At 33.6% G+C, this 23,645-nt stretch overlaps 3 protein-coding genes across 4 annotated transcripts; 2 read left to right on the forward strand and 1 right to left on the reverse strand.

Moving 5' to 3' along the window:
- Positions 1–313: 313 nt before the first annotated feature.
- LOC133311067 (uncharacterized) lies at positions 314–1,647 on the forward strand. Its single transcript, XM_061512082.1, has one exon. It carries the CDS (start codon positions 625–627, stop codon positions 1,357–1,359), a length of 735 nt encoding a protein of 244 aa, XP_061368066.1. The 5' UTR covers positions 314–624; the 3' UTR covers positions 1,360–1,647.
- A 6,186-nt stretch (positions 1,648–7,833) lies between these two features.
- LOC133311050 (uncharacterized) lies at positions 7,834–9,311 on the forward strand. The gene is made up of 3 exons (XM_061512064.1): positions 7,834–8,071; positions 8,213–8,989; positions 9,280–9,311. Exons 1-3 carry the CDS (start codon positions 7,834–7,836, stop codon positions 9,309–9,311), a joined length of 1,047 nt encoding a protein of 348 aa, XP_061368048.1.
- A 7,180-nt stretch (positions 9,312–16,491) lies between these two features.
- On the reverse strand, positions 16,492–22,632 carry LOC133311059 (U-box domain-containing protein 62). 2 transcript variants are annotated; one of them, XM_061512076.1, is made up of 8 exons: positions 21,964–22,632; positions 21,535–21,835; positions 20,461–20,542; positions 18,901–18,958; positions 17,508–17,596; positions 17,278–17,367; positions 17,113–17,183; positions 16,492–16,871 (listed from the first exon to the last, which is right to left on the reverse strand). In XM_061512076.1, the coding sequence occupies exons 1-8, from the start codon at positions 22,481–22,483 to the stop codon at positions 16,751–16,753; spliced, it is 1,332 nt and encodes a 443-aa protein (XP_061368060.1). In that variant the 5' UTR covers positions 22,484–22,632; the 3' UTR covers positions 16,492–16,750. The 2 variants fall into 2 exon arrangements, 1 of the variants encoding a protein (XP_061368060.1); XR_009751518.1 differs by having other exon boundaries at positions 16,809–16,871; positions 17,278–17,372.
- Between the last annotated feature and the right edge of the window lie 1,013 nt (positions 22,633–23,645).

Genomic DNA, 23,645 nt, shown 5'->3' on the forward strand with positions numbered 1-23,645 from the left:
TTCGCGTGCAACCTCGTGTAATTCTCGTATTCGTTTCTTTACGTCACACGCTGAACCCGCCGACAATCACCTACATCACCCTCTTCCTACTCCTTCACATCGATCTCATCCTCACCGTTCATTTCAATCTCATCCACTCAAAAGATAATCATAACCCGTTCGTTTCACTTTTAAAAGCGTGTAACACATTTTATAACATACTCACCCGCACAGAAACAAACCCGTTTATTGGTGTTTCGTAGCAATTTCAAACATTAGCCTAAATAAAAACGATAGGAATGTGAGTTTTTGATTTGTAAACAGTGGTTGGTGGGTTTGTTTAAAGACAAAGGCAACTAGGAAACCGAGTCAGAGTCCAAATCACCATTGAATCATGACCCTTCATTTGATAATTATTCGCATTACACTATTTATCCTTTAATTTTGAACGCGTACACACTACTAAAACAGAATCATCCCATCCTCTCTATCTATCTCTACTCTGCTTTTAATTCTTCTTCTTGTTTATCATCCTTTCAAACCCTAATCTTCACAAAACCAAAAGAAAACGCGTTTCGGTTTTTAGGTTTTCTCATTCTGAGTGTTCTTCCACGGTTCCTTCACCAGCCATCCTCGCAGAAGCAGATGGCGTCGTCTCTGGGCATTGCTTACGGCGGAAGCAACCGTGTCTCCGTCAAATACGGAATCCCGAAGCGGTGCAGTCTCACCCTTGCACCACCGTCCTCCGTCGGGTTCGGCGATCGTGTCGGTTATTCGGTGAGGAAGGGGAGGATCTCTGCCGTCGCAGCCGCCGCGGCGACGGCGAAGGTAATGGAGAAGCGGATGAGCTTGGAATCGTACGGGAAGCGCGAGGGAGGATCGAACGACGCCGTTGAAGCGCAGGAGAGGCTCGACAATTGGATGAGGGCTTCGGTGTCTGAGATTGTCAAGAATTTGAAGGACGCGCCGCTTCTGGTGCAGGTTTATCCCAAGAGCGAAACGGCGACGCTTGCGACGGAGAAGAAGGTTGTGGTGGAGGATTGGCCTGCGGTGAAGGAGAGGTGGGAGTCAGGGGAGACGCCGTTGCCGGAGGGGGTTATATTCGTGGAGGAATTGGGCGGAGATGAGACGGAGAACGACGGCGAACAGCGAGGGAGGGAGGAGAGAACGACGAGGGCGTGGGGGATCGTGGTTCAGGGTAAGGGTGTCGGGTGCGACCCGGTTTGTTATTTGTTGAAGACGAGCAGGGTCGGGTCGGGTCAGGGTCATGGAATGGGTATTTGTTCGACCCATTTTTGCTTGGTGAAAGTGAAAAACTTCAGGGAAACTGTGCAGTCGCAGCTGAAGAATTGTTGGCTCTTACAGAGTCAGTGGCGGTGATTGTACATTTTTTAAATAAATTTTTTTCACAGTTATTGCAATTATAGCAAAGCTGTGGATTTGTACAGAACGATTACTTTTAGCTAAGTGGATAATCAAACTGTGAAATAGATCTCATTAAGCATTATTTTGAAAGCGACCCGTTCCTATTGGATTTTCTTTAATTGAATTATTTGTTGCTTTTATTTAATCATTTGGCTTATCAAAATTAAGAATTCCAATTCATGATCGAATACATGTTGAATATTATGTAGATGAGTGATCATATTGTGAAATAGAAAGGCTACCAATTTCTAGGGCATGTTTACTTTTATTAAATGTTTGTTGTTTATGTTTAATCCTTTGGCTAATCCCCAAGTATGAGAACATATTTAGGATTAGCTGTTGTTCTCCCAATTAATGGCGGTTTTGACGATTGTTTGCTGATGTTAGTTTTGCTTCTGTTTAAGTCTGGATCTCCAGTGTCACTAATCAATTTTTGTTGTAGAGACATAAAACACAATACGTAGGAATAACCGAATAACCATGATCAATTATATTTAAAACAAATTGTTCGGTCTATCTCGATGATGTTATCTATTATTCATTTTCAAACATTATGCTATATTATTAATTAATTAGGGCGTCAACCTGCACAAAGGTTGCTGTTATTCTGGGTTTTGCTTTTGCATAAAACTCCGCACTCGTCTTATATTTCAGGAGGTAGGATCCTTTGATACCGGTGTCAAATTTGAAGTTTGACATCTCATCTGAGAACCGTTAGATCAAAAAAGATCAATGGTGTCACATGCTTACAAATCAGAGTCGTTGATTTTTTTTGATTTAATGGCTCTCAGATGAGATGTCAAACTTCAAATTTGACACCGGTGTCAAAGGATCCTTCCTCATATTTCAGATATATCTACTTAAAGCAAGCTTTTAATATGAAGGAGGCAAGTTCTACAATTCAAAAAATTGACTCACTTGACTTCCTATTCACAACAACTGCATAGTTTGTTTTCATTTTTGAGGAAATAAAATTTATATTTTACTTAAAAAACGAAATTAAACTAAATTTTTATATTTTAAAGCCTAAACTCAGTACAAAAACAAAATATTGGAGTTTATTTGAAAATTAAAAACTCGAGGGATATAGCTAATTCACCCTCGATTTTAATTGGAAGCCTCCAAGGAGACAAATTATGAAGCATATAGTCATACAGATTACGAAAGTTACTTCTGAATCCATATTCTCGTTTGTTTAGCCTGTAGCTTTTATATCATTTTATTTAGAAGTATTTTTTTATAAAAGTTAAAGTTATTTAGATTTTTAAAAAAATATTTAATTTTTGAAAAAAAAATATTTGACTTAAGGGGTGTATTGGATTGAGATTTCAAAGGATTTTAATGGATTATTTTTGGACAAAAAAATCTATTAGGATTTTAATGGATTGAAAAAGTGTAATGTGGTATTCGATTAGGATTTTAAAAGATTATTTATAAATAGAATTTGTCTCTCTCACGATCTCACCATAACCTCTAGGATTTCTTGATATTTCTCTTTTGCAATGTTTTCTTTTTCCTTTGGCAGGTTGAGCCGCTCAAAATCGGGTTACGCCATGGGGAGCTTCGTCAAAACTCAAAAATAGCATATTTTTGAGCAATTTTCATCACAAAATATTCAAGAAATAACAAATCAGCGAGATTTTAATATAATCTATCTCAAAACAACATATTTTTTGAGCCATTTTTGAGAAATTTTTGAAGTTTAAAAAATAATTTTTCGAGCTATGGGTCGCGATTTTTCTTGACACAAAAGGTGTGATTTTTGTATTAAAAATAACATAAAACAATGAAAAATAACAGCGGAACTAAAACCCTCAAGCAAATTTTCGCTTTACATCAATGAAACAATATTAATTTAAAGAAAGATTGAAATTTTCAAAATATGAACCATATATTTCGTAACAATACATTCATGAACAAAATCTCTTCATTTTAGAAAATGATTTCAAATAACTTTTGTGTCAATAGATAACTAAAAACTTGTTTTTCAAAAGCCGCAAAGCAATTTAAGGTTTCAATGTATCGATTGAAAAAAAATTGAGAAATTTTCTAAACTTTCATGTAATAAAACCCAGAAATTCAGATTCAAATTTTCTTTAGAATATTTATTGAAAATATGCATATAATATATGTTTATAAAACTCTCATCACGTAGGACAAAAATCTCCAAGGTTTTCAAGATCAATTGCAAAAAATTCCAAACGATATTTTATCATGAACTTTAGGTTCTATATGCAAATTTAAAATTATTTTAATAATAAAAAATTGGGTCTTATAATCATATATGCATAGCTTTGATACCAAATGAAGAAGATAATTTTCAATCCATTGATCAAACTCAAGAGCATGAACGAGAAAATGTCAATGCATGGAAGACTAGTATAACTTTAGATATATGAAGAGCCTTAGTAATTCTGAATGTTTATTAAAAATTATATTATGTTTTACTGATTGAGAAAATTATATTAAGTTTTATTTTTTTTATTAATTTCATTGCATTTCTTTGTTATTTTTATTATTATCTCTTGTAATTTTGAGTGTTTGTTAAAAATTAATATGATTTTTTAAAATTTTATAAATCTATATTGTCCTTTCAAATTTTATAAATTCTATTAAAATCCTTTAAAATCTAATTTTATGAAATTTTGATTGTAAAAAACGTCTTTAATGTCATCAAATTTTAAATAGTTTTTTAAAATCTATAAGATTTTTTTATCTCAAAAAAGCAGTGTTATTAAACCCGACCCGGTCGGGGTACTGGGTTACTGGGTCACTGCTCGGACCGGTTGACCCAGATATATATAGATATATAAAAATATGAAAATATGAATTCAATTATATTCTCCATATCTAAAATGAATTACTCAATGTTCATTAAATAAACTCAAAAATAAGAAGCATGAATAAATAAAAATGAATACTATTACTATGTCAATTTAAATTGCAACTCAGTATCCCCATAAACATACCTCTCAATGACATTGAACTCATATTTTTCAAATTCAACTACATTAAAATGACATATATATATATCGCATTCTCTTAATTTATTATTTCGCAAATTGCTTCAGTATTAGAAGCTAAAATTTGAGGTCATTGTAGAAGAGTATACTAGCAAATAAAATTACAAAAAATTTTAAAATGAGTTCTACATATTTTTTTAACAAGATGAAACAATTTTGGTTTTTTTTTTTTTTTAAATACATGACCCGACCGGGTCACTGGGTCACCGGGTTTGATCGGTTTTATCCGGGTTTTGACCGGGTCGATGCATGACCGGTTCAATGCTTAACCCGAACTGGTCCGATGACCGGTTCGCCGGGTACCGGGTCGACCCGGCCGGGTCGGGCCGAGTTTTACAACTATGCAAAAAAGTCTTTTAAAATCCTAATCTAATATAGCTTTTACAGTGAGAAGTGTTTTTTTTTTTTCGTAAAAAAAAAAACAGATTTTGGAAAGAAAAAAAAACTTATCCAAACGGATTCCAAATAGTGCTTCTGCAATTACTTGTTAACTTATTAATTAAATTAATAGTTAATACAATAGTGCGACACAATGTTGTCAAACTCGAGTTTTTACGTAGAAACGAAAAGGGGTGGTAGAAACGTAAAACGTAGAAACGACATGAAACGTAAAGTTTCTACTTTCTACCACTTAAGGTCAAGATACAAAATTATATATATGCATGTAAAAAAAATATCACATAATGAACATGTGTTTGAGTCACTTATCTATCTAAAAAGGAAAATTATTTTTCATAACCAAGTATCAAAATTATAAATAGTGATAATTAACAAATAACGAATAACCAATATGCTCTAACTGCTTTATACACTCTGCAGATTTTGGATCATCGCTCATCAGGATATAATTCCACTTCTTTCAATGCACACAATGATCCAAAAACACAAAACGATTCTCATAGCATAACTTATAATAGAATTGCAGCTTTATAAGGCAATTATAAAAAACATATATCCAAACAAAAAGATATTAAGATACTGTGAATATGATTTGGGGAAAATATGAAAATTAGTTTTTTTTTAAAAAAAATTTTGTAAATCTTTTTTTTTATTAAATTTTTAGTTTTAAGTAAAAACGGTCAAAACGGTTACGCGACGTTTCTACCAATTTTTACCAATGACAGTTTTTACTTGAGTTTTAATACGCACCATTTTAGTAAAAACGTAAAAACGTAAGTTTTTACGTTTTTACACTAATTTTTGACAACAATGGTGCGACATACATAAAGATATTCCCTCACAGACTACATAAGGATTTTTTATTTTTTATTTTTTTGTAAATAAAGAGGGGCTAAGCCCCAACATAAGGATTTTAATCATCACCATTCATCTTCTTTTTTCTTTCATCCCGTGTACGAGAATTTGTGTAAACTATAACTTCCTTAGTTAACATTTCCTAGGGTAGGAAGTTAACTAAAAGTATGGCTGAAAAAATTATTTTCCCATCATTTTTTTTCTTCATAAAATAGTTATGGAAGATTATTATTGACGGGGTTGAATTGTTTTTTTTCATGTGATGAAAAAATTAACACATAACATCAGTAAAATTAACTCAATATTTTCAAAAAGAAATTAGCCTACCAAACACTTTTTAGTAACTTACATGGAAAAAAAATTGCTCATCACATTCCTGAAAATTATTTTTTTCCGATAAAAAAATTCTAATTTGATAAACACCTCCTTAATATTTACTGACGCCTGTTGGAACGAGGGATAAGAAGTTTGAAAATAAGCATGGAAGTAATTTTGTCCCTTTAAAGTAAGTTCATTCAGATATACTCAATCAGTAGATTTTACACCATATATTTTAATCTAAAAAAATTAAAATATTAAATTTATATGTCTTTTCTACTTGTATCGTATTTACTTTATCCATCGTGAACTAATCTGAGACTCTATTATTTACTGTTCACACATATTTTTAACAAGTATAAAAAAACACGTGTCTGAATAATGATATTCAAAATACAAAAATATCAGGTTACCGTATCAACACTCTAATCACAATTATAAATTTCATAGGATTTTTTTTTAATTTTTTGTGTGACTCGCCATGAAGCGTAAATATAAAGTTCGAGAAGGCTTAATGCAAATCTCTTCCCTGCTGGCTCAATTTCGAGCAGGGAAGGGGCACCGAAACAAAAGCCAAGTGCCAAGCGGCTCGGTTTGTACTATGTAGTCTGTACCCAAACTCCATCTCCTCGGCCTCTGTCCTGCGAACAGAACCGCGTCGTCCTCATTTTTGCATTAACGAAAGAGAAATCATATTCTCATTTTGTATAAGATTGATTTTTCATGTTGCACTAATATAAAAAAATGTGACTCTGTTTTTTTTTTAAAAAAAAAAAATTAGTCACACGACAAAATTTTTGGCTTTTTCACCCTTTTGTCCTTCATTAATTATTTAATAATCATTTTACTCCTTATTCAGAACTATCTACCAATCTGCCCCCTCTTTAATCGATTAAGCAAAAAATTTAATCGATTAAATGATCAAAATAGGCAAAAATCGTTGACTTAAAGATTTAGTCGATTAAATCTCCCTATTTAATCGATTAAATCTCTCATGCATAAGGTTGTTCTTCTGATAAAGAGGAAGATTTAATCGATTAAGTTGAAGATTTAATCGATTAAATATTCATTTGACCATTTAATCGATTAAATATTCAATTTAATCGATTAAAGGGTGGCAGATTGGTAGATAGTTTGCAATAAGGGGCAAAATGATTATTAAATAATTAATGAGGGGCAAAATGGTGAAAAAACCGAAAATTTCTCTCCTAATACATAAGAGAAATAATTCTCCAACAAGGGTAAAAATTATATTTATAAATTTTTTGTTTAGAAATTATATTATATATTTACGGATAATATATACTATTTAAGAGTATGTAATATTTGTAATATATAATAAATTTTATAAAAATTTATAAAGAAAAAAATTTGTAAATATATTGTAACCCTAAAAACAAATACATAATGTACTTGCCTTGACAATTAATCCGACAACCTAACAACCTTTCAACGGCAGTGCACCAACCTTCAAACGTTATTTTAATATACTTCTATTACCATCCAATGCAGAAACTGAAGATCATACTCACGTGACTTGAAATAGCTGATAGTTATGTTAGTTATTAACTATTAGTTGTTAGTTATTGTTAGTTAGTTGGTCACTGTATTCTTTTACTTACTGCACTCTATATAAAGTCAGTCCTGTAATACTTCTTCTTCAATGAGAAATAGATGAATTTTTACTCTCAAGATGAGAATATCAGAAGTTAAGATGGTATCAGAGCTGTAAATGCTCTGGTATTCATTCTTGATCCTTTCTTTCTTTCCGCTGCATTGCTCTTTTTTATCTTTCTTGAACTTTCCAGAATTTTTCTTTCTCTTTCTTTCTACAATGGCAAATCACAATTATGCTGCAGATTTTCTTACAAATCCTGGAAACCTGTATTATCTTCATCCCAGTGCAAATCCTGCATTAGTGCTCGTACCTTCATCATTGACTGGAAACAATTATCATACATGGGCAAGAGGAATGTCCATGGCATTGCGCTCAAAGAATAAGTTGGGCTTTGTTGATAGAAGCATAGTGATTCCAGAAGAAAATGATCCCCTTTTTCCAGCATGGCAAAGATGTAACATAATGGTTTTAGCATGGCTTCATCGATCCATTTCAGATGTGATAGCCCAATCAGTTCTTTGGTTGGATAAAGCCTCTGATGTCTGGTCGAATTTGTGAAAAAGGTACTTTCAATCTGATGTTTTTTGAATTTCAGACTTGCAAGAAGACATTTATCGTCTTCAGCAAGGAGAAAAACCAGTTACAGAATTTTTTACTCAAATAAAAACTATGTGGGATGAGCTTGAGAGTTTGAAACCTCTTCCAACTTGCACTTGTGGAGCTGTACAACAAGTGAAAACTGATTGTGAACGTGATCTTGTTATACGTTTCTTGAAGGGATTAAATGACCAATATGCAGGTGTTCGGTCAAACATTATGATGCTTGATCCATTTCCTGATATTGATAAGGCCTTTTCTTTAGTTGTACAACAAGAAAGGCAATTCAATACAGGAGTATCATTTGAAAATGCATCTACTGTTCGAGCCTTCAATAATTTTTCAAACCAATCCAATTATCGAAGTTCTTTAAACAGAGGCAGAGGACAATTCAATGGAGGTAGAGGTTCAGGAAGAGGAATCAGATCACAAAAGATTTGTACTCATTGTGGAAAAAGCAACCACACTATTGAAACATGTTACCAATTACATGGCTTCCCTCATGGTTACAAGAGCAAAGGGCAAGCCAATCACATATCACATGAATCTGTTCATGAATTTGATGATGAGTTTGAAGCAAATAATAGTGTGCACCATCATGATGAACCACAACAGATGGATCTTGCATTGATACAAGAACAGTATCAAAAGATTCTTGGTCTTCTTCAGCAGAATGGTAAGAGCACAAATGACATAGCTACATCTTCCAATAATTTTGTTAAAGCATCCTCTGTGGCCAACATAGACTCTTCGAACAAGCAAATAAACCCAACAGGTAACAATTCCTATCAATGGATATTAGATAGTGGTGCTACTGACCATATCAGTTCCATTCGATCTTATTTCAAAAATTTATCAAAAATCCATCCCATTTCTATATCATTACTAAATGGATCAAATGTATATGCTCATTATTCTGGTACCATTTTTTTATCTCCTCAACTCATACTCAAAGAAGTTCTCTTTGTCCCTGAATTCCAAGTCAATTTGATTTCAATTACAAAGTTAGTCAAAACCATTTCTTGTTCACTAACCTTTACTGATAATTGTTGTTTGATATACCAGAATATTACCAAGATGATGATTGGTACAGCTAAGCAAAGTGGTGGATTGTTCATCCTTGACATACCAGCCCAAGCCTTAAATACAAAAGTTTCTGATACTTCCAAAGTTTCTGATGATGCAATGCTTTGGCACATGCGACTTGGCCATACTTCCCATTCTAGCATGAAACTTGTATCTTCCCTTTTTCCTTTTATTTCCTTTACAGATGTATCCCCTTGTGACATTTGTTACTTAGCAAAACAAAGGAAATTACCTCATTTTTCCAGTGAAAATAAAACCAGTGCAATTTTCCAAATACTACATGCAGATATTTGGGGACCCTATTCAAATACTTCTATACATGCCATCGATATTTTTTAACTCTTGTTGATGATTACTCTAGATTTACCTGGATTATTCTTATGAAACATAAACATGAGACACGAAAACATCTACAAAATTTTATTGCTCACATTGAGAATCATTTCCATGCCTCTCTTAAAACCATAAGGTTAGATAATGGACCTGAATTCATGATGAATGAATTTTATTCAAACAAAGGCATATCTCCTCAAAGAACATGCATTGAAACTCCACAACAAAATGGAGTAGTTGAGAGGAAACACCAACATATCCTAAATGTAGCCCGTGCCATTCTTTTTCAATCCAATTTACCTATTCATTTATGGTCTAATGCCATACACATAATAAACCGATTACCAACACCAATTCTGAAAAACAAAACACCATATGAGATTCTGTTTGATAAACCACCAGTACTCATCCATCTGAAAACCTTTGGATGCTTATCTTATACATCAACCATTACAGCTCATAGAACAAAATTTCAGCCTAGAGCCCGTAAGTCCATTTTTTTGGGGTACAAGGAAGGAACTAAAGGTTATATACTATATGACTTAACCTCAAGAGAAATATTCATATCAAGAAATGTAGTTTTTAATGAATTTATTTTTCCTCTCAATGCAGAAACTGAAATGGCTACCAAACAGATTCAACCTAAACATCAAACAGATCCTCCTACCATATTACCTTTTGATGATATTTTTCAAAATAACTCATCTGTACCCATCCATAACTCCAACCCATATACATCACATCCAGAAACTGAACCTGATAACATTAGAAGATCAAACAGAACTCGTAAACCTCCTTCATATTTACAAGACTTCCACTGTGAACATCCATCACCTGCTACTGTAGCTGTCACTCAATCAGGTAATTCTCAAACTCCATTGTATCCTCTTTCTTCTGTCCTATCATATAATGTTTGTTCATCCCATTCTACCCGTTTCTATTTAAATACTTCTTCAAATATGGAGCCAAAAACATACAACCAAGCTGTCAAACATGAGCATTGGCAGAAGGCAATGCAATCTGAATTACAAGCTCTTGACATGAATAATACATGGAAGATTGTTGACCTACCTCAAGGAAAGAAGCCCATAGGATGCAAGTGGGTATATAAAATAAAGTATCATGCTGATGGGACAATTGAACGATACAAAGCCAGGCTTGTTGCCAAAGGCTATACTCAATTAGAAGGGATTGACTATTTTGATACTTTTAGTCCTGTAGCAAAGCTCACTACTATTCGAATTCTTCTCTCTATAGCAACTAACAACAAATGGTGTTTAGAGCAACTTGATGTGAACAATGCTTTTCTTCATGGGGAATTAAAGGAAGAAGTTTTTATGGAAATTCCTCCTGGTCTTCCATGTTCCAAACCCAATCAAGTAAGTCAGCTACAAAAATTCCTCTATGGACTCAAGCAAGCTAGTAGACAGTGGAATGCTAAGCTTACTTCAGCTCTGATTTCTATTGGATACAAGCAATCCAATGCAGATTATTCATTATTCACAAAGCACAGTTCATCTTCATTCACAGTCCTTTTAATATATGTTGATGACATTGTGCTGGCTGGAAATAATATGCAGGAAATCAATTATGTGAAATCGTTCCTTGATCAACAGTTCAAAATCAAAGATCTTGGTTTCTTAAGATTCTTTCTTGGACTTGAGGTATCCAGATCCAAAGAAGGAATTATACTGAATCAAAGAAAATATGCATTAGAAATATTATCAGACGCGGGCTTGCTTGCTTCTAAACCAGCTTCCACTCCCATGGATGCAACTTCAAAGCTCAGCTCTGATACTGGTAATCCTTTAACTGATGAAGCTTCATATCGTCGGTTAATAGGACGCCTTTTATACTTAACAACAACCAGACCTGATCTCACTTATTCAGTACAACAACTCAGCCAATATGTCTCCAAACCAACAGAAGTTCACATGGCTGTTGCACTAATATAAAAAAAATGTGCCTCTGTTTTTTTTTTTTTTTAAATTAGTCATATGAGAAAATTTCTCTCCTAATACAAAAGAGAAATAATTCTCCTAACAAAAACAAGAGTAAAAATTATATTTACAAATTTTTTGTTTAGAAATTATATTATATATTAAGGATAATATATACTATTTAAGAGTATGTAATATTTGTAATATATAATAAATTTTATAAAAATTTATAAAGAAAAAAATTTGTAAATATATTGTAACCCTAAAAACAAATACATAATGTACTTGCCTTGACAATTAATCCGACAACCTAACAACCTTTCAACGGCAGCGCACCAACCTTTAAACGTTTTTTTAAAATACTTCTATAGCACCTTACCACTAGATTAAGTTCTGTTTTTAGTTATTGTTATTTTAATAATTATTTACAAAAATACATCTGTTTTGAAACTAAATATAGATTTATTGTACTCAGTCACGTTCAAAATTGGGCATGATCACTCACGCGTTCGCTACATGAGGCGTGATCTATGAGAGAAACACGTCTTGCATGGGATGTGTAACACCCCGTTCTAGAACCGGTTTGTTAACATCGCATTATGATATTAAGCGCAGTTACAATCACATGGGTTTAATTAAAATCCGGTTAAAATTTTCATTTTAAAACATGCCGAATTTATAATGCCCAATTGCGTGATCATAACCATATTACTTTGCGGAATCAGATAAACCAAGCTTAACATCATGTTCTTATTCCATTTTTAAACCATTAATTTACTTCTTATTTATTTCCCAACTTCTACTATATTGTAGATCTCTTCGTTAGCTACGCGTGGTTTCAAACCGTTCCTCATTTGGAGCTCTGTAGCTCAAGTTATGACAATTTTACTAACTCAGGTGTATGCTGAAAAACTACGCGGGAAGGGCGCTTAAGCGCGCTCCAGGGCGCTTAAGCGCCCACAGACAGAGGGAATTCACATTTTTTAGCCACCAAGGGCGCTTAAGCTCGCTCCAGGGCGCTTAATCGCGCTACCTGGGCGCTTAAGCACCCATTTTGGGCGCTAAAGCCCCAGGCGGCAGAGAGCTTTTGGTCTTCACAGGTGCATCAGGGCGCTTAAGCCCCCTCATGGGCGCTTAAGCCCCCTGAGCAGGCTTAAGCCTCCATTTGCAGGCTTAAGCCCCCTCTTCTGGGCAATTTCCTATACTCATATTTTTCATGTATCTTTCTTGGAGAATCAATCCTACACATTTTACAACCTATTTAACAAGCTTGCGATATCCCTATATCATTGCTTAACTCTCATCCTCTCATCATTGATTTAACAGAAATTGGGCAGCATAACCTTTGTTTTCTCAACGTTTCCCAATCTAGCAGCTTAGCTCCTAATAGACAATTCAGCTCAACATTTCCAATATTCATCATGCATTCATAACCTTGAAGTAAATAGCATTAATACAAGTTTAATTACATAACGGGGAACTTAGCTACAAAAGGCTATGATCATCCCTTGGCTCTCATCAACAAAAAGGATATCCAATGGCATGATCATAGGCTAAGTCCATCAAATATAACGAGATTTACATACGTCAATGCTATCAATGATCAATCCTATACATGTAAATCTACAAAATAACATGTATGATCTCAAAACATCATTTTCTTCATGCATGATCTACTGCAAATAAGGCCACTTGCCATTATAGGCTCTTGCAGCTTCCTTACCTGAAAGGGGGTCCCCATAACACGGGGTGAGATATACGAATATATCACAGTAAACCAGAGGTCCTTGGAGATCACTCCACCCTAAGGTTCACTTTCGATGTACACATAATCATAATAGCTTAACACATTCTTATCAGCAAGCATCACATGGACTTCCAAGAGAGATCCCAACCAAAGGGTGTGGATCCCCTAAGCTCTCCTTGAAGGGAATGTCTTCAAACACCTCCAAAAGCTATGTGGGTCGAATTTTGGGAGGAAGAAATCTCCCCCCCACAATGCTTCCCACACAAAACCAAGCTAGGGTTATGGAGGAGAAGAAGATTTGGAGTGATTTAGGCTTTTGAACGGATGGATTTGGTTGAGGATTGCTCCACCTAGGGTTCTCCCTCTCCTTTCCTCTTCCTTTTCCCTTCTTCTCCTTCTTCTCTTCTTTTCCTCTCTTCTGCACGACGGGTTGGGGAGGGACAATTGGGTTTCTTTTGTTGCTTTGGTCACTTAACTTATGTTAAGTGACTTTAAGCGAGTATTGGTTCGTCTATCTATTCAACTCCATTCACCACCAAACTTTACCCAAAAGTCTGGAATATTTTTCTATGGATATTTACATTTTTACTTTTATATTTTGGGTACTTTTGCCTACACCCATTTATACCCTTTAATTTTTACTGAGTACACTTTTTACCTCAAAAGTGACTCAGATTCATTTAATTAAGCCTTATACTTAATTTTACTCACTAAAACATGCTTAATTATTTAATTAAAATTAATCAATTAAATGCTTGAGTTTGGGGTATTATAGGATGTGAGTTATGAGTGTTGAATATATTAATAATATAATCCAATAGTATATTCAAATAAAGCTCAACAGGTGAAAACGTGATTATTTGGATACATGTGAGCTGGAGCCCAATAACTTATATTATTTTTAGAGTTTTCTAAACTGGAAGTAACATTGAATTCAATCTCATTAAAAACTTTAGTATTGCATTAAAAATATTCAATTCAATCTCATTTCAGACTCAAGACCAGGCAACAACACCTTGAGCCTTCTCAATTAGCAAATAACTAAGTTCTTCAAGCACACTTTTTCATCAGTAGCAATGAGAATCATATGAGACACTATTAGGCAAATGAAGCACGTGAAAGAGAAAGAGGAAAAAAATAAAACTCTACCTGTATTATCTGTTATAATGATATTAATTCAATTTTCATTAATCCGAAAACAAGTAAAACTGTAATTCTCATTTTCATTGTTCACTATCATTATGTTCCCCCAACAGCGCTTTCCACTCCAGTATTATCACTAGGTTATTTAATGAAGCCGTTAATGGTTTCAAATTAATTGTCCACCTAATAACTCAAATACATTTTCTGCTATCTGTATTGTGAAGACAGAAACGGCGTGAAGAAGTATTAACTCGTTCACTTTCTGTTATGCCTTAATTGAAGGGTAAACAAGTGTAGAAGTCAACATTAATTAGGTCAAAAAAGAAAGAGAACAAACCTCAGGGCTAGACATAGTTTGCTTATGCGTTAAATCAAGCTTACATCCCTGTTCACGTCCCAATGAGGGTGTGTCTCTTTCCTTATTCACGCTCTAATCTGGATGTATCTCTTTTCTCATAACCCACGCATTCTGTTTTCGTAAATAGTTATTAAAATTGCAATATTTTATTTTTTTCTCCCTAAAATGCATCACTTAATATATTTATTATATAATTTAAGACAAATATTTCATATGTAGCAACTTGTGGGAGTGAAACCCTTGTCATGAAAATGAATAGAATAACATTTACCACTAGACTAACTGTATTATCGGTTAAGAAGCACCATTTAATATATTTATTATATAATTTAATATAAATGTAATTTAATCGGTTAAACTAGTGATCTATCAGTTGAATCAATGACTTAATAATCTATTACCTCAACTGGGTCGATGAGGACAAGTTTAATAACATTGATTTTTATACATGCTTATAGTCTATGAAGCACCGACACTTCAAAAATCCTGACGTGTCGTGTCCGACACTTCCTGACACTCTCGGACACTCGGACACTCCCGACACTCCAACACGTGTTATAGAAATTCAAAAAAAGTTCAAAAGTTAAGTTGGGTTGAGTTTTTAGTTCCAATTATTAGATTCGTTGGATTACAATTACTATTTTATTGAATTTAATATAAATATTTGAGATATCTTATGTTTCTTTGCAAAATTTATGAATATTATAAGTGTAGATATATTTTTTTGTTAAATTATTAAATATTAAATATAATATATACTAAATAAATTAAAAATATTATTTAATATCAAAACGCGTCATAACGTGTCGAAATCTAACATTTTTTAAAATTAACGTGTCGGAGTGTCGTGTCGTATCGTGTCACGTGTCCCGTGTCAGTATCGGTGCTACATAGCTTATAGTTACTCAATGAAAACTATTATCTTAATAATCTTATTTTTTGTTTTAATTTTATCTGTTTATATTTTAATAAATTTAAAACTAATATTTAAAAATATATTAAGAATAAAATAATATAAATAGAACACCCTGTATTTTATTTTTAATTGTTAATGGGGCAAAATAAATAAATTATTCCAATATTTAAAAACGTAAAAGGTGAATTTGGACGAAAAAATCCAACAAATAAATTAGTCCAATATTTAAATGATTACAAAGCAAACCACATGCGAATTTTTGAACATTTCCCTTATTATTGTTTTTGAGAGGGAACAAATCAAGAACTAGTTCTTGATGTTCATCACTTATCAGTAATGTTTATGCTAACTTGACAGTACACATACACTAAAGGTTGAAGATTTAACAGATTTAACATGTCATGTACAAATTTCCTGGAAGATGACAGTAGAATGTAAAAGTGCTATTTAGAACAAATTACTTTCAACCCAACTAGTTTGGTATAAAAGTGTTATTGATAATGTTGATGTATGTAGAAAAGAAATAACTTTAAAAGTATAAAAAGAAAAAGAAAAACTACTTTTATTTAAAACAAATTGTAAGAAAGAAATTTTATGTTGTTTATTTTCCAAAAAAATGAAAATTTCTGCATTTTCCATAGTCAAATATAATAAAATAAATTTCCATGGAGCCTCCCTGATTTCTGGGAGACATGCAGCGCTGGACGTCATACTAAAAGTATAAAACCAACTATTGTGTAAAATTTAAGGTCACAATCATTTCCACATAAAATAAATCTGTTCATGTTTCTGAAACAAAATGATTATATAGATAAAAAAAATCTCAACACAAAGCATGACCAAGGCTTCTATATTTACAAACTCTGCTAACACAGTTGTCTTGCAAGGAATACAACAATGGAATTACAAAGAAGAAATTTTGCTTGGTATGCTAGCGATTAAACGCTCAAAATGTAGTGGCATCTTGGTGTAGAAGCATTATCAACCACATTTGATGATGGTGTATTGCAGATCTAAAGCCAATTAGGTCCCATCTTGTTGGAGGCGGGTTTTGAAGGATCATCCAAAACCTTAGCAAGAGAGCGATACTGCAATTTTACACTCTCCGCATTGTCCAATGTCTTCACCACATACCTGTACATAAGTCTTTAATTAACAACAAAAGCAAGTTTAACGTAGTTCCTTGAAAGCAACATCTTCAAGCAAACAAGTACACGAGGGAACCATCTGGTTCTCCTCCCTCTGGTTCTATTAGGTCGGTTTCATGAGGCAATAAATAGATTGGTATATTACTATATGAATAAATACTAAATTAACATAGCAAAACAAATTTTGATATTAACTGCTAGAGGAAAAAAATTATAAAGACACTAACCATCCATTCAGGCATTGTGTTGTTACAATAGCTTCGCGCCCAACAAAGCGTTGGGGTGTCCTTTTGTTTCCCTGCGTGTTCTCTCCAATTAGTTGCTTTTATAGATTTAAATTAAAGAAAACAGTAAAAACATTTTTGTAAGTAAAAAGCCTGATGACATACTACCTTTATGATAACCCGGTCCATCACAGCAAATGGAAATTGAACACCTCTACTCCTTGGTGGTTCCATAGCAGCTGAATCTCCAAAACCACCCTGTCCTACGTAAAATATTTTTCATATTAAAAAATAAGGGAAAATGTCAAGGCAAAACATAGGCGGTTCCTTGTTTTCTTTTCGTCTCTATTTCTCACTCTATGATGGTATAAACACAGTTGGGGCATGGAAATACACACCTGATCAAATCTTTCTCTTCTTCTTTTGGATGACCGGTAAAATTGTGACTCCTCTTCCCGACGGTATGCCTGCACAGCAGCTCGAAGTGCTGATCAAGGCAGCCAGCACCCCCACAAAAAAATGCAAGAAAGAAAATCAGAGTTGTGCAACATACCATTACTAAGTACAGTACTTTTCTATATAGTCTTCACATTCTTTGAGGTATCTTCTGTGCAGTGTCATTGCATTTTCAACACATACTTTGGTTGCATAGTTTTTAATAAATTTATTAAACGATCAAAAAAACCCCAAAGACATAAATTTAGGGCCTCTTTGAAATCTGTTTCAAAAAACAGTTCTTTGATTTTAAGAAGCAAAAAAACCATTTGATAAGGCCTGTTATGTAAAAAAAAAAAAAAAATTGTAACTTTTTTTGTTTTTAGAATCAAATTTAGAGAACATATCTGAGTTGTTTTTACTTTGTGTTTTGACTTTTAATTTTCAAAATTAAAAAAAAAAATAGAAAACACCTATTTCATTAATTATTCTACAAAACAGTTTAAGAACAAAAAAAATCAGAACATAATCACACACACCCTTAGATTCCGTTTTTCATGAATTCTCGTTCAATTGAAAAAAATTATACATTATAATTGGCAATATAATGGATATATTTAGTGCACTTCAAAAGAATAATAAATGGAGCCTAGGTTGTCAGTAGCAGTCAGTAGCGCTGCTAAACCGCTACCGTAGCGGGTAGTGGCAACGGCAACTACAACCGCGATGCTGGCAGGTAGCGGCGTAGCGGCAATACCGCTACACGCTATATTGCTATACCATTAGTTCAAATGAAGATGAAAGTGAGGGAGAAGATTTGTTGAAATTTGATGGAGAATCTGGAGATGATGATGATTTTCTTCGTTAGTTCACTTCTTGTAGTTGACTATTTGACAATTTCATTGTTCATTTGTGTTTAATGATCCTTCCTTTATGTTCCTTGTATTTGACATTGATTGTGGAATTATGTATTTGATTTTGTGTGGCTTCTTATGTTTGAGCATTTATATTTGTGTAGTATTAAACTGTTAGTATAATACATGTGGAATTAATACTTCACCGTAGCAACAATACCGCTACCCGCTACACCGCTATACCATTTTCAGGGACGGCCGCTAACTGCTACTGACAAGTATGAATAGAGCAGACATCCTCTCAACCCTTGCTAGCCCATTATTTATTTATTTATTTTTGGAATATATAAGCATGAAACCAAAACCAATCATACATAAAAGATTACCTAAAAATAAAAGAAATGACAAGCAAAAATTAAGCTTTAAAAGGCTAGTATTGTTGTTTATAAGACCAGAATTTTTTTTGAGTACAAATAATTGAATTTCAACATAATTTGCTTACATAGGTTTGGAGATATTGATTCCTCAGATGTGGGTTGAGAACAAGTGAAGCAAGCTTTCTGAAAATGCATCACATAACACATATTAGCTAGTTGACCACATGGCAATTCCTGAATGAAAAAAGCAATTTCTTATTTGAAAATTGAAACTTTGTAGTAAGAAACCTAAGTTGAAACTATCGAGCCAATAGCCACTTACCAAAACAGGTCAAACAAAAATTTTAACAGGTGGGAGCCATGTGTATCTCTCAACTTCTACAGCCTACTATGGGCTGATCAGCAACCCAAACATATACAGACGAGTGAAATGACTATATTAACATTCACTCTGCATTCTAGTTTATTAATATTACAGATGAATAAAGGGCATTTCCCAAAGTCAACTTTATGGGAAATCCTCTAATCCTCAAGAACCATGAGTAGAATCTGATTCTTGCAAGCAGGAAGATTTGATATAAAGCTACATACAATGTCCATCCCCATTCAATAATTTTTAATCAACTTGAATATGTTCTTCCACTTCAACATTTGATCAACTTCGTCAAAAATTCAGTTCCCATCTTCTCAAAACCCATTCAACAATTTTCTATATTCTCAAAAAAAGAAATGAAAATTTGAATCTGCTGAATCAATATTGAGTTATTTATGTTTCGGATTTCATAGATTTGCTATCCAAGTTCTAAGCAACTCAGAGCATCACTATATTCTCATCTCCCATGTGACTCTTCAGTCTCAGCATGTATTTTTCAAAAAGCACTACCCAATATAATGCAATAAGCTCATATGAGGTTGAAGAATGCCACATATACATTCTGCCTAATGAAGGACACATAGGCTCTCTTTTTTTGTAGTCATATAATGCATATTTAATCTTTTTTCTCAATAACAAAATGATAGTGAAACTATAAGCTCTAAACCAAATATTGTGATCAAAACTGATCCATAGATATTTCCTCTTCACATCAGAATGGCGACAACAGATGCAAAATTATGACATTTCATCAGGATTTATACCAATATCATCTTGTGAGCATAGCAGACTTATTAACTTCGATACTTTGACACGCACAGTAATGAGAAGAGCACAATATTCTATTCTGTCACAGTTCATAGTGGTAAATGACAAAGAACTATCATCCCTTTCTTTCCTAATTGCATAATTTCAACAAATTTTATACTGTAGTGATTATAGAGAAACTTAAATATGCATGAAATCTGGGAACAGCCTTATGTGATCAAGATCATAGCAAAAGCACAAAAGACCAATAGATGGGGTATAAGATGCAGAAGCGAATCTATGTACCCTTGATCAAAGTAGGATATGAGAACGCAAGTAAATAGGTTTATTTCTATGGCTCATCTGAATTATATTGGAAACAAGTACTTATTCACAATATAGTCACTAGTAGCTTTGAGAGTCCTGCCATTCTACTGTGTGGAGGCATATACATGAGAAAAAGAGGTTGAAAATTACCAGCTGCATAGTTAGTAAGATTTTTCAGATGACTAGTCACAGAAAAGGTCAGTCCGAAAATTATGGCATTTGATGGCTTAGAACCCACCATTCTAATAACATGCTGTATTCCACCTCCACCAAATGAATGTCCACAAGGTAATATCATTGCATCATCCATAAGAGCTCCCCTTTATTTTTCAGAGGATGACACCAATAAAATATAAAAAGCATTAGTTATAAGCATGAAAAAGCAACTCCAGAAATAAATAAGATATCAGCAGATCAAACTTATGTGATTGTATACTTGCAAACCACGGGAGACATGTAAAAAGACCATTTTCTTTATTTTGCATCACCAAATTTGAGATCTTAATTAAAAGAGACTAAAATACACAAGTAACTGATTTTCAACAGGCTGGACACAGTTTTTTACATGAGGGATCAACTAACGCTAATAGATAATCTCATGAAGAACAAACCATATAGTTTCATCAATGATCTGAAGTGAACTGAAGCTCACTTCTTTTTCTTCATTACAAAAATTTTCTGTAGGACAATAACACCAAACTGGTAGCCAAGACCTTCTTGTAAGGGGAAGAAAAGTAGAGAGATGTTTATAAGGATAGTAGGAAGTATGATTTCTAGCAACAAGCTGGTGAAAATGGCATATACTTGCACAATGCTTTTGCGTTCCAAACATGAACTTTACATACCATTGCAGGACCAATTATATTCAATCAAACAAAAAGGGAAGGTTGGAGAACGCTAGCAATAAAAAAACAAAACAAATTATGAAGATTAAACTTGAAAAACTCCACATTATCTCAAATATTGCTCAACAATCATAGTATAAAAGAAGGGTTTAATGATTGTAATTTTAAATGACACAACTTTGTGTCATTTTTAATGAAACTACGTCGTTTTGGTGTGTTTTGTCATTTTCTCTAATTTATAAAATTAAAAAGAAAAAGAAAATGGAAGAGAGAGAATGTAAAAACTTACCAAATCGACGTAGTTCATTAAAAATGACATAACTTTGTGTTATTTTTTTTATTTTTTTGTAATAACTTTGTGTTATTTAAGAAATGATAAACATTTTTCCCAAGAAAGAACCTTTTACCCACTAAAACTTTTTTATTTTATTTTTTCCAAACTCAGAAAAAACTAAAAAGAGACTTACGTAACAGGATCTGAAAGAATAGCCCTCAATGATTCCCCTGACTCGGATGAATACATAACATCTTTTCTTCCACTAAACCCACAACCATTGTCATCCACCATAACTTTCTGCCCAGAAGCTGACCCTTCCGTGCCTTGAAGATAGTGCGAATAGTAGTCCTCACAGTCAGTTTCAGCAACGGTAACAGAATTCTGGGATTTACCTAATCTTTCTCGATGATGATCTTCATCAGTACCACTCGCATTATTATGCACTAGCTGTCCAATGTCACCATCCTTCCCCAATAACTCTCTACCAGAAACTACAATTCAAAAATGAAATATATATATATATATATATATATATATATATATATATGTATATATATCAAAAAATTGAAATTGTCACATATAGAAACTCAAAAGGATGCAAACTTTTCCTCATTCATACCATAAGGGGAATGATGCTGGGCTTTCCCATTTGAAACACCAGGCAAATTACCACCACCGTTACCGTTGTTATTATTAACGTCATTGATTGCATTGAGATTGCGCTTGCTCCCATCACCAACACCAACGAGTCCTTCTACTTCGCCGTCTTCGTCATCCTCGTCATCATCATCTTCGTCATCGTCTTCGTCATCGTCCGATTCATCGCCGCTTGGAGTTGCGGCGCCGCCGTTCCCGCCCCAATTGCGGGCATTAGGCGGGTCTCGGCGACCCGAACAATCGCCGAAAATGTTGCGGCGGAAATCGGTGCCCTGGGCGGCAAAAAACCGGTCGCGCTCCATGGCGAACATCTTGTCGTCGACGAAACCACCGAGGTCCCTGGGTTTCGGACCCGGGTCCCCGACCCGGCGCTGTGCGGGGCCACAGTTGAAGCGCAAGGGGTCGTCTTGGAAGACTAGAGGCGAGTTGAGACCGTTTTCGATCCTCTGGTCAGGAACGAGACCCATGTCTTCGGAGGACATGGTGCGAACCGCAAAGCTCGAATTTCGGAATAGGCAAGAAAATCTGCGACTGCGAGCATCAACTAGGGTTTTGGGACAGTATTTGCCGCAAAACGGCGTCGTTTCGCCGTTGCTTTTCTTATGATAGGTGAACGGGAATGGAAGAAAAGTGTGACACACACACAACAGTCCTTTCTTCGCATGCTGAGGAAGACGTGTCATTTTTTTATTTTATTTTTTTATGAAGACGTGTCGTCTTTAGCTAATGACATTTGTATGCCATTTGAAAAACGAATTCATGTAATAATATATATGATAGAATATTTTATTAGTAATTAGTATTATTACTAATGTTAGTATCATTTTGTTTTATTATTATATTAATTATGTTGATCAAATAGTTATATATTTTTTTTTTTGTATGTTTATATTTTTAATATTTAATGTAAAACATTAAATATAGAGAATCATAACTATATAAAGATAAAAATAAATATAAAATATTAAACATAAGGAAAAAAAATTAAATCATGAATTATAATATATTAGTGAAAGATATTATCAAATTAACATAATTAGTAACAAATTGTGCAATACAGATGTGTAGAACTAGGTATGCATGTATTTTGTGTATTTTTTTTTAAAACGCGAAAAATCATGCCAGCTGGCTTGAACCGTTAAATTATGCATATTTACTTACCATATGAGAATATTCTTATGAGCCCATTCGGTTGGTTTTTTTTTCTTCAAAAATTACTTTTTTTAAGAAAAAAAAGCACTTATCGAAAAAAGTCTTTAGATACCTGCTTTTAAAAAAAGCAGAAGTCAAAAAAAGTCAAAAATTCACTTTTTTCGGAAGCTAAAAATTTTAGCTTTTAAAAAAAGTAAAAGTCAAAAGCCAAATACTTTTTCAAAAATCAAATATTTTTTTAAAATCTAAATAGCTGTAACTTTTATAATAAGGACGTGCTAAAAAGGACTTTCTCAAAAAGCCAATACAAACGAACTCTATATAACAATTGTAAGTCCCGCAAGAGTATTAAAAGTCTCGCAAGATAGGGGTGTTCATGAATCGATCCAAATCGATTTAAATCGCGGTAACCGAATCGAAAAACCGATAACTGAATAAATCGAAAACCAAAAAAACGAAAACCGAAAAAAAATCGCAAGACCGATCGGTTTT

The sequence above is a fragment of the Gastrolobium bilobum genome, unplaced genomic scaffold (assembly GCF_033153095.1).
Source record: "Gastrolobium bilobum isolate Gb01-03AN ecotype WA unplaced genomic scaffold, APGP_CSIRO_Gbil_v1 utg12942, whole genome shotgun sequence".
NCBI lineage: Eukaryota > Viridiplantae > Streptophyta > Magnoliopsida > Fabales > Fabaceae > Gastrolobium > Gastrolobium bilobum.